This window comes from Scyliorhinus torazame, chromosome 18, assembly GCF_047496885.1.
Source record: "Scyliorhinus torazame isolate Kashiwa2021f chromosome 18, sScyTor2.1, whole genome shotgun sequence".
NCBI lineage: Eukaryota > Metazoa > Chordata > Chondrichthyes > Carcharhiniformes > Scyliorhinidae > Scyliorhinus > Scyliorhinus torazame.
The window spans coordinates 117,639,037-117,651,289 of NC_092724.1; the positions used below are offsets into that span (position 1 = coordinate 117,639,037).

The 12,253-nt window shown below is 45.6% G+C and overlaps 1 protein-coding gene across 2 annotated transcripts in view; it reads right to left on the minus strand.

Annotated features, from left to right (window-relative positions):
- Positions 1-3,035: 3,035 nt before the first annotated feature.
- Positions 3,036-12,253, minus strand: part of LOC140395443 (bMERB domain-containing protein 1-like) — a 166,618-nt gene continuing 157,400 nt past the window's right edge. For both annotated transcript variants that reach the window (XM_072483203.1, XM_072483202.1), the window contains one exon: positions 3,036-8,553. In XM_072483203.1, the coding sequence (XP_072339304.1) occupies positions 8,435-8,553 (119 nt within the window). In that variant the 3' untranslated portion in view covers positions 3,036-8,434. The remainder of the gene's footprint in view (positions 8,554-12,253) is intronic.

Sequence of the window (12,253 nt, forward strand, 5' to 3'; positions counted from 1 at the left end):
CACGTCGCCGCTAGCCCATTTCGGGCCGCAGACTATCGGCCCATTTTTATGACGTGACGCAAGTGGGATTTGCGCCGTTTTTTGCGCCGATCGGCGGACTTTCCGCCGATAACGGAGAATTTCGCCCCTGATTTTCCTGTGTTTTGTTTGGGTGGAGAGTAACCTAATTCCCCTGGAACGATGTGTAGAAGGGCAGAGACTCATTGTTCTGGGTCCCCACTCTTTGTGGTGCCCCAGGAGTTCCACGGAGCTGGAGTTGGGCTCCTGCACCTATAATGACTGCACATCAGATACACTGTAATGCGACAGAAGGTGACATTCCCAACTCAACCATCTCATTTCACTCTCCAAGTGCTGGAAAGACACACATTTCAAGAGATATCCAGAAGAAGTGGGCTTTGGGCCTCGACTCCACCTAGTCAGAGAGAAGAAAGCTAAGCCATCAGGCTCAAAGATAAGCACCTCTTTTTTTCCAGGGACATGGATTTGTGATAGAAGCCTCTATTTTTTTGGACCATACGCAATGTTGCAGGCTCGAGAGGCCGCGAACAGCTCAGAATTTATTTCCCTAGTTTCAGGCATTGACCTGTGTTTGAGTCAAGGGGCATGATTTTTCCACCGCCTTGCACATGGCGCCGATCCAACTGCACCGGGACCTTCGCAGACGAGGCCCAAATCGGGTTTTGTGAGTCACCCGACCCGCGGCACCCAGCGCGATCTGGAACACGCCCTTGCTGGGCGTGATTCAGGTAATGATGGGCTCATTAAAATATATGCAGCCCATTCCCAGGAGCCACCAATCTCATTGGTGCGGCCTCAACTGGACACCGATTAGTACTGGTCTCCACAAGCGGAGACCCAGCGTGATGGCCTCTCTGGAGGTCTCAGTGGCCATTGGTCCTGGGTGGTCGAGACAGGGCAGTAACCAGCTCTCCCCAGACACCCTATCAGTGCTAACCGGGTACTGCCAGGGTGCCAGAGGCACTGTCCAGGTGCCAGGCTGGGTGACCGGATGACAGGTTGGCAGTGCCAAGGGTCAGGGCCTGAGGGGGGCCATGCCCATGAAAAGGGGGGTGATGAGGGGAGGTATGAACGGTGGGGGGGGGGTGAAGAGGCGTCATAACGTTTGGAGGGGGTGAAGGGTGGGGTCCTCAAAAGGTCGGGTGGGGGCTGGTGAGGGGGAGGCCCTCAGTGACCCCTTAATGGGGTGTCTTCACTTGGGGGAGGAGGGTAATGCCCATGCCCATGTCTGTGAGGGCTGGAGAAAATCAACCCCTGCATCTCTTTCTTTTACTCAGGGGGTGTGTAATGGATGGTTAAGAGAGGAATAGATCTGATGCTCAACAGCTTTATCATTTTGAGCATGACGCTACAAAGGCAATTGCGTATGAGGTATCTGACTGACCCCAGTCATAAATTTGCAGTGATCATTTTTTCTCTTTTCTTCCTCACTCTCAGTCCTGGGGATTATACAGGTGGTGATTACCCCCCTTGTAATTCATTATCAGAATCGATCGGATGTTCTGAGAAGTTTTGCATTTCGTTGTTTCTGCAATCTAATTTCCTGTGAGATTTTACATCTTTTTGCCTCATTGTCCAAGGTGGCTGTGGCGTAGAAACAGCATTGCCAACAAAGGTGGCGACGGTAGCAGCGGGGAAAGAAGACAGGTGCAAAATCCAAGCAGTATAAAATATTCTGGATGGGGGCAGCAGATCATTTCAAAACACTGAAGCAAGCTTGGGGTTCAGGTGACCAGCAATCATTTCAAGCTTGTCTTAGTGGTCGTGGTATCACCTGAACCCCTCAGTTGGTCCACTCACAGCCATCCAACACGTCCTGCTCGTTCAGCATTCCATTGCCGATTAAAAGCAGTTTTTGCATTTCAAATGATCCCACTGATGAACCCCTGCAAGATCAAGGCACTATCACGTTATAACACTCTGCAGACTGATTCAAACAATGTACATTTATTTCACACACTTAACAACACATCTATACATCAACGCCATTGGGATTCATTAGCTATATTTCCTGGACATGGGAAACATTTTAAAACAAAACCAAGCTGCATGGCAGGCATAATACTGCAACGTCTGGGGGCGGCATGTGGCGTTGTGGTTAACACTGGGACTGCGGTGCTAAGGACCCGGGTTCGAATCCCGGCCCTGGGTCACTGTCCGTGGGGAGTTTGCACATTCTCCCCTTGTCCACGTGGGTTTCACCCCCACAACCTAAAGATGTGCAGGTTGGGTGGATTGGCCACGCTAAATTACCCCTTAATTGGAAAAAATAATAATAATTGGGTACTCTAAATTTATATAAAGAAAACACTGCAATGTCTTACAATTTGTCTTGAATATTTCAAACAGTCCTAAATATAAAACACACTTACAAGGGAATGCAATTATAGAAGGTAGCAGCAGCAGCCCAGGGGGGGAGGAACCAGAAGGACTCTCAGGGTTGTTAATATATATGTATAATATGTATAGGTCGTTGCTATAAATAATTGTATATTGGACTGTTAAATCATATTTTTGGAGAGTGTTTATCTGAGACAAGGCAGTTGCCATTTAGTTTTAGTTTTAGTTTTTGTTATATATTATTTATTCTTTGTTTATAAAACAGGTCATTGTTATTTATACGGTTATATTATTGTGTAAAGGATACACAATGTACTGTGATGGTTGACCAAAAATTTTCAATAAAATATATTTTTTAAAAAAGGGAATGCAATTATGTCAATCTGATTTTGCGTCAGTTATGCTGAATGTCACCTTGAATTCCACGTCAGCGAATAATACAGCAGATAGCTGGCATGAATGAATAATAAAAGATGCATAAGCAGTAGTTCAGCTGGGAGGAAATGACGGATAGAATGTACGTCAATCCTGAAATAAATATACTGACTGCATAATTAGAAATACAGAAACAAAAATGTCCTTTTGGACAGTTTGACACTGGCTGTACCACACAATGACATATGGAACGCAAAGAAATCTTAGGAACAGTGAATGAATCATACAAAACGCATGTCTTCAAATGGCCACACTCAAACTTTAATTTCAAATATACATGGAAGGTAACACATTTCATTTGATATTATGCTTTGACCAAGCTCTAAAATATAGTACAGTTAATAATATATACTCACATTAATTGCATTACACAGATAATCAGCAGATATTTCCTATTAACTGGTATGGGTGCATACAATACTAACCTGAGGCCAAAGAGTGTAATGTGTAGCCTCTCAGTCAGTGAAACATCTGTTCCTCATAATAGCTATTCGTAATAAAGGAGACATTTCCTGTGCATTATTCACAATAACTTAAATGGAGACCTGGGGCGAGATTCTCCGACCCCCCACCGGGTCGGAGAATTGCCGGGGGCTGGCGTGAATCCCGCCCCCGCCGGTTGCCGAATTCTCCGGCACCGGATATTCGGCGGGGGCAGGAATCGCGCCGTGCCAGTTGGCGCCCCCCCCCCCCCCCCAGCAATTCTCCGGCTGGCCGAAGTCCCGCTGCTAGAATGCCTGTCCCGCCGGCGTAGATTAAACCACCTCTCTTACCGGCGGGACAAGGCGGCGCGGGCGGGCTCCAGGGTCCTGGGGGGGGTGGGGGGCGATCTGGCCCCGGGGGGTGCCCCCACGGTGGCCTGGCCCGCGATCAGGGCCCACCGATCCGTGGGCGGGCCTGTGCCGTGGGGGCACTCTTTTCCTTCCGCCTTCGCCACGGTCTCCACCATGGCGGAGGCGGAAGAGACTCCCTCCACAGTGCATGCGCGAGGATGCCGTGAGCGGCCGCTAACGCTCCCGGAGATGTCATTTCCGCACCAGCTGGCGGGGCACCAAAGGCCTTTTCCGCCAGCTGACGGGGCGGAAATTAGTCCGGCGCGGGCCTAGCCCCTTAAGGTTGGGGCTCGGCCCCCCAAGATGCGGGGAATTCCGCACCTTTGGGGCGGCGCGATGCCCGACTGATTTGCGCCGTTTTGGGCGCCGGTCGGCAGACATCGCGCCGATACCGGAGAATTTCGCCCCTTATTATTGATTTTACAAGTGAGTAGTAAATGAGCGATATTAGAAATTAGTTGTTTTAACGTTTACATCTGTTGGCAGAGCATATGTAACTTTGCACGGTGTGATATGAATCTATTCTATACCTTGTCATGAAGATGTGGTGTATGGAATTAATTAAATATCTCATCAGCTAGTTTCACATATTAAACTTTTTAAAAAGGGATGTTTCACTGGAACACAAAAGCACTGACTTAAGATCGCTGCCAACTTGCATCTGTGTAGCTACATTTATTTCATGGATATGTAGGGTCTATGAAGGCTCCAACAGACAATGACCTCTCCGGAGATGTGCAAAGCTTTCTTCCTATCTCATCCAAATGGAAGACTGAACATTCAAGTGTTATTTTCCGGAACATTAAAAAATAATCACCTCAGCCATCACAATGGCTAAGAGGGATTGTGCCAAACATGAGCTAATCAACTTCCTTTTAGAATATAAAACTGACATGGAGAGAGGTCATGCAATAGAACTTTCTATTGTGGATGCCTGAACTTGGGGTTTGGCAGTGTTATTCTAACTGCAGGAAAGCGCAGCTGGTTTCCACCCTTTCTCTCTCTCTACACTATTCCACCTAAATGTTGAACCCTGTTCCGCTGAGTTAAAAGTGGGTCTACCTTCCTACAGCAGGCAGAGACTCGGAAAGCCATTAGATTTCCACAACAGTGTTTCCAGGAGAAAAGAAACATACCAGCCATGAATTTAACCACTGCCTCAGATGAAGAATACAATCAATGAATATTTTGACTTCTCTTTTTTTAAATCTGCACTTCTTGGCCACGCTTAACCTCTGATACTCTGTAAAGTTTTTTTTTCTCTCTGCATGCTTGAGGTTTGAGTATGTGTTTATGCATGTTAGTGGGAAGTAGGATGTACTTGTATGTTTTTAATATTTTTACTTGGGTGGGTTTTGGTACAATAGAACTATCGTTTGTGTGTTTAACTGAAGAATACATTTCTGACTTAACTCTTATAAACTGCACACAATTAAGTACATACTGAATGGTCCATACTGCATCATTTTTTCTATGGGCGGCACGGTAGCACAGTGGTTAGCACTGTTGCTTCACAGTGCCAGGGACCCGGATTCGATTCCCGGCTTGGGTCACTGTCTGTGCGGAGTCCGCACCTTTTCCCACTGGCTGCGTGTGTTTCCTCCGGGTGCTCCTGTTTCCTCCCACAACTCCCAAAAATGTTCTAATTAGGTGAATTGGACATTCTGAATTCTCCCTCAGTGTACTCGAACAGGAGCCGGAGTGTGGCGACTAGGGGATTTTCACAGTAACTTCGTTGCAGTGTTAATGTAAGCCTGCTTGTGACACTAATAAAGATTATTATTATTAAAATTCAAACCAATACAATAATCAAACAGCATTTTGGGCAAAGAGGAAACCAATCTGACCCTCCCCACCTGGTTGAAGCACTCTTATTTAACATGAATTAACATAATTTACCCAAATACATATGGAACAATGCTACAAAAAATTAGGGAGTGCAAAGTGTCAAATATCTGATACAAGTTGATGTACAATTATCAGGTTAAACAAGTTATCTATTTAACATTGTGACTTTAGAATTAACAACATCCATCTCTGAGTTAGTTATGTTGTCTTGTTGTGGGTCACCTATGCTATATTCTATTGAGATGTGAGCAATGGGACTAACTGAAATGGTCTTCAAAAGAACCGTTCAGGACTGATGGGCCAAACCGCTTTCTTTAATGCCCAGCATTGAAAGGATTATTTAACAACATACCAAACCATAAAATGCTAGCAAGTTGCAACAAATAGTTCGGAATTGGAACGCAATGCCCGATAGAGTGGAGGTTAGATTTTACTTAAAGGAGACATTCATTCTATAGGTAAACTCTACCAGTGGCGAGCACTAATCTTTTTTATAAAATTTAGAGTACCCAATTATTTTTCCCCAATTAAGGGGCAATTAGCGTGGCCAATCCACCTACCCTGCACATCTTTGAGTTGTGGTGGTGAGACTCACGCAGACACGGGGAGAATGTGTAAACTCCACACGGACAGAGACCCTGGACGGGATTGAACCCGGGTCCTCGGCGGCAAGAGGCAGCAGTGCTAACCACTGCGCCACCATGCTGCCCCTGGCGAGCAATAATCTATGGGTGACTTTTTAGTGTTGTAAACCTTAACAAAATGTTCTTTTCTTACTGCACCTATTGGCCAGTACAATTGTTGCAGATACACGGAAATAATACAAAATACTGGATAGAAATGAGATGGCTAAGCATAGATACTGAGCAGACACTTTGCAAGAGTATCTCTTTGTTGTCCAGGATTCAGTCTTCTCTGGTCATGCTGCCTGAAGTAAACACACAAGAGCCAGGGAAATGCAAATAATCGTAAGTAAATCTTTAAAAAAAACTAAGTGGAGATGCTCCGTAGGTATGGGCTGGTTTAGCACAGTAGGCTAAACAGCTCGCTTGTAATGCAGAACAAGGCAGCAGCGCGGGTTCAATTCCCGTACCGGCCTCCCCAAACAGGCGGCGGAATGTGGCGACTAGGGGCTTCTCACTGTAACTTCATTGAAGCCTACTTGTGACAATAAGTGATTATTATTATTAGGTATATGTACTCACTACTCCCACTACTTACCCTAGGTTTACCTATTGCTTTAATGAAATGCTCTTTGCAGTTAGTTAAGGATGTCCATGTGAGGCGCATGTCATGTAAAAATGTGACAGCACAAGAGGCGAGACACCAAATTCTTTTACTCACACTGGCAGCGTGACATTTGAAAAAAACGTTGGATCAATATCACGTGAAACACAAGACACGTGTGTGTAAGTGTGTGTGTGCACAACTAATGAATAATGTATATAGAACTTCATTTGACACTTTCTGAAGAATATCACAACACAGTAAATAAATCGGTTAAAGCCAAGGTCTCAAAGGTTTCATCTCGTTGGTGGGGGAGCAGAAGAGTGAGACTTCTTCCTGCCATTCTGATCCAGCTGTAATCATGCTATATTTCCTCGGTTGGAGGTCATGGGGAATGCAGCGAGACTGCAGCATCTGCAGAACATGAGGCAAAATGATCGAGGCAGAAGGATACTAAAGAATTAACTTCTTTATAGGATTCATACAAAGCCTAAAAAGCTAGTTGCTTGGAGTCCAAGAAAGGTAAAGGTAACTTGTAGGCCCTCCACCTCTATCAGTCGTTCATGTCACTGTCCTAGGGACTCCTCTCCACCCTTCTTCTGAGAATGACATGGGTTAGGAATTGATTAGGAGCTAGGAGTTCAATAGCAAAGATATATGGAATATACTCTGATTATTGGAATGTGACAAGTGGTGTACTGGAGCCTCAGCTTTTCACCAGATACAACAAAGTCATTAATGAAGGAATAGAGCTGTACTCACAAGTTTACAGTGTTAGGAGACACAGAAAGTTGTGTAGGTGGGAGCAGTAAGTTACAAAGGGACATAAATCAATTGAGTGAGTGGATAAAAATCTGGCAGATAGACTTAATGTTAGGAAGAGACTAGTAACTACAGAGGAGCAAAAAGGATTTGGTCCAAGTTGCACAATTCACTAAAAGCTAATCCACAGGTATGAAAAATAATCAGAAAGGTGAATGGAATGCTGGCCTTTATCGCAAAGTATTTGGAATACATGTGGAGGGGGTTATGCTTATGTTGGAGAGAGTCGTGGTGTGACCTTACCTGGAGTGCTGCATACATACCAAAGGACCTCACAGCAGATTCACCAGAATGATACCAAGATTTCAAGGATTAGAATATGAGGTCAGATTGTGTAAGCTTGGTTTTTATTCCTCTGACTTCAGAAGGTCAAGGGGGCAACCTAATCAAAGTATTTGAACGAGAAATGATAGATTGGATTAGTTCCTCTAGTGGGAAAATCCAGACAAATGGGTGCCATGTTAACATGACAGCCCAGCCATTTAAGAGGGGCATCAGAAGATGCTGCTTTACACAGAAGGCAGTAAAATCTGGCATTTCCTCCACCAAATGATGTTGGGTCATTTGAAATTTGCAAGACTGAGAATAGCAGACTTTTATGAGGTATGGGTATTGAGGGATATGGATTAAAGGCAGCAAATGGAGTGGAGGGCAGATCAGCCATGATCCAATTGAATGGCAGAATAGGCTTCAAGGTTTAAATTGCGTACTCCTATTCTTAGGTCACTGACTGCTAATTCCATAAATACATTACATTGCTGCACTTGAATTGAATGCAGCTTTAAGCAAACATTTTAAATTCATTTGTTGCAGTATGATATTTTACTGAAATGTTTATAATCCCATCCACACCAATGCAGAGACTCCTGCAAAATAACATTCAGGATTTTTTTTTAAGCCTTTGACTTTTACATGATGGAGCAGGTGAATCCACAGCATTCCTTCAGTAGGGTCAGCCCAGTCTTTGCCATCAGAGGGGTAGATGTCTGCTGTGCTCTCGATGTCATCTTCCTTTCCTTTGCAGCATCTGAGATGAGATAATAACAATCTTGGTGACCTGTTGGAGCAGAGCATTTTGCTGCAACGTTCATACACAGCGGATTAAACTTCCCTTTTCTCACGCAACATATAATGGATTCCGTTTGTAATAATGAGAAAAGTTCAAATCATATTCAAGCACCAAAGAAAACTTTCCAATCAAAATCACAGCAGCAGAAAGTTGGAGGAGTTTACTATCCCCTCTCCCTGAAACATGCTTTCGTAGCCAATAAAGTCAGAGAAAGGTGGCACGGTAGCATAGTGGTTAGCACTGTTGCTTCACAATGGCAGGGACCCGGGCTCAATTCCCAGCTTGGGTCACTCTCTGTGCGGAGTCTGCATGTTCTCCCCGTGTCTGTGACTCAATTAATTTCTCTGCAGGTTTAAGTGACATTGTTTAAAAGTGGAATGACAGACACTGAATGTTGATCACCCATAGCCTGCGAATTATTGACGGGAAGTTGAATTATTAGGAATAGCAGCTTCTGATCACTGACATAACATAAAAGGGCAATCCTCAAATAAAGAACAGAGTTGAACTTTGTACAAATTCCTCACATATAATTTTCTGATCTCAGCCAACATCTGAAAGGAACAAGCATTTTCAGTCAATCATATTCCTCCTTCAATATTTAGCTCTCCTCATTTAAAAAAAAAAGGCAGAGTAAATCAATATTTAGTGAGCTTGTCCAAGTCACCCGGAGGGAGACTGTAGAACAGGGGTTCATTAGGCTTCACACCCACAACAGGGCAGGAAGATAACAAAGAGTATCTCTTTTCCTTGCCCACTCAAAACATTTGGGAACACTTGCTTCCTTTAAAAAAAGGTTGGCTTCGACATTGTTATAATATACACCAGTATATCATGGTGCAGACACACACACTGATGGACACACAGTGGGGCCAATCAACACACACAACACTGCAGCCAATTACCAGTTAGAGCACATGCACCATAAAGACAGGGGGCATCAGAGTTCCCGCTCATTCGAGCTGCAGCCTCCTAGTAGGACAGAGCTCACAGCCTGCAGCACAGACATTCACCATGTGCTGAGTGCAGCGACTGGTTAGGACAAGGCAAAGGTTTTTAGTTAAAGCTAATATCGTGTTAACCCACAGTGATAGTATGTTAAACAATCAATGACTCAATAAAATAGAGTGTTGCACTATTTCAAGTGTTGGTGACCTGTATGTGTTCCACGGATCCAGAGCGCCCAACACAACAGACATAATTCAAGATGCTGAGTTTATCAGTTCGACACACTGCAGTTCCATATGTGCACAAACCCAAAACTCCTTTCTCCACTTTAACAGCCTCGTACCCTCACATTTCCTACCCCACCTCTCGCAGGCCACTTGGAAAACACTCTTCAGCCCTCAGTTAGGAAAGATTGGCATGCAGTGTCTGTCAATCATGCAGTGTCTGTCAAGTACAAGCACTGGAGCAGGAAGCCCACCTGTAAAACTCTCACCCCAGGTTATCCCCATGAAGCTCTTTTGCATCTTCCTCTCTCTCTGACTCCTTAATCACAAAGGGCAATCCTCACCCATGTTTGGCTTCTTCCCTCCTTCCTGCAGATTCAATCTAGCAAGAGGTGGAACAGCAGGAGGAAGAGGACTTCAATAGTGAAGAGGATACATGTTGCTGTTTCTCAGAACAGCACTTGGCAGCCCTGTAAATGCACTGCACCAAGTGTGGGATAGGAGACAAAACAGCACCTGATAAGCACAAGTGCTACCTCAGTCCCATCAACCCTTTGCAGAACAGAGCAGTCAATCACCTGCTGCAATCCTAGCCCTCGAGTGACATTTTGAAGCAGCACCTGGGTCACATACCTGGTACCTGACAATCGGTCAGTGGGCCCAAACCTATGAAAATCAGTGCAAAGCAATTGCAGATACTTGCAGGCAGAGTGACAAATTTTTAAAATATATTTAAAAGAATCACTTCTTCCCTGCAAAAAAATCTGAATTAAAAGGTCTCCAGGATCTTGCAATTAATTCTCACCTTGAGCAGCTGACACTGAAAACTGCCACACCTCATTGAAATGTGTCTAATTTACTCTGAGGGCAACTGCAATCTAACTTTAGGAAATTCAGAGGCCCTCCACCGCTGTCTCTCGCTTGACAGATTCAACTGAGGCCTTTCGTTATTTGATAGATCATCATGTGCCATGAGCAGAGGCTCAGGGAGACCAAGGGGAGCTGACTGTCCAAACACAATGGCCGGAACTTTCCAGATCTTCACTGCGGCGGGATCTTCTAGTCCTCTGCCGTAGACGGAGATTCAATGGTTCGCCAGCCCCACCGCAGGGGGCTGGAAACTCCGGCCTATGTTTCCCCACATTGTTTTAAATGTGGGCTTCTCTTCTCCAGTGCTTGTATTTGGCAGTGCCAATTTTTTCTAAATGAGGGTTGAAGAGTGTGTATCGAATGCTCTGGGAGAGGTAAGCCGAGCACAACCCTGAATTAGCATCCAAAGTGTTTCATCTTATGTTCGGGATCTAGATGGGGCTCTTAAGGGTTCGACTGTTTCCCCCAAAAAGCTACTTTAGACGGCAGTTCGTAAAATCAGTGTTAGCTATATGCACTCTTTCAAAGCCTTGCAGTAACCCTCGGCCTCTTGCACACGAGGGGCTCTCTCTCACTCACCATAACCCTGCCCACTAACATTGCCACACATGTCCCCACTTTCAAGAGTCTCTTTAGAACTAACCTCTTCAATCAATCCTTTTGGATATTCCTCTCCCCTACACACTGCTCAATCCGTGAATGGTGTTCCATGCATGCAAATTGTTTTCTAGTTTAAATTGATGTGCTGCAGGAGCAAAGTAATTTTTGAAAAGGGAGAAATCAACACCTGTAGCTCTCAAATGGAACATTTTGTTCCAAAGAACCAATTGAGAAATTGATCATTTACACAAATTCCATCAGTGATGATAACGTAATATTTCATAACATTTTCAGACAATGTTAAACTGTTCAAATGGAATGTTGAAGCCCTTGGCTAATTTTTTAAAAATACACTGTTTTTAAAATGTGACATTGTCGTGTTTGGATTTCAAAGTGCCAACCAGCCATTCAATAATTATTATCTCGAGTAACTTTACTGAGGCAGGGGTAAAACTCTGTAATCAGCTCCTCGTCATACAAGACGCAGGAGCTGGATTCTCTGTTTTAGAGATTAAGGCTGGAATTCTCCGACCCACCGCCGGGTCGGAGAATCCCCGGGGGGAGACGTGAATCCCGCCCCGCCTCCTCAACAGCGGTTCCCTATTCTCCGGCGCCATTTTTCGGGTGGCAGCGGGATTCCCGCCACGCCGGTCGGGGGCTGTTGACAGCGGCCCCCCCGGTGATTCTCCGGCCCCAATGGGCCGAGCCGCCGTCCAGTTTTGGCCAGTCCCACCGGCGTGAATTACTCTCCTCACGCACGGCGGGACCTGGCAGGTAAGTGTGTGGGGACGCTTCTCGGGAGGGCGCGGGACGATCCGACCCCGGGGGGGGGGGGGGGCCCACGGTGGCCTGGCCCGCGATCGGGGCCTACCGATCCTGCGGGCGGGCTGTTTCCGTGGGGGCCTTTTTTCCTCCGCATCGGGCCCCTGCAGGGCTCCGCCATATAGACCGGGGGCCGGCGCGGAGAAGATAACCCCTGCGCATGCACGGAAATACACCGGCCGGTCTGCGCATGC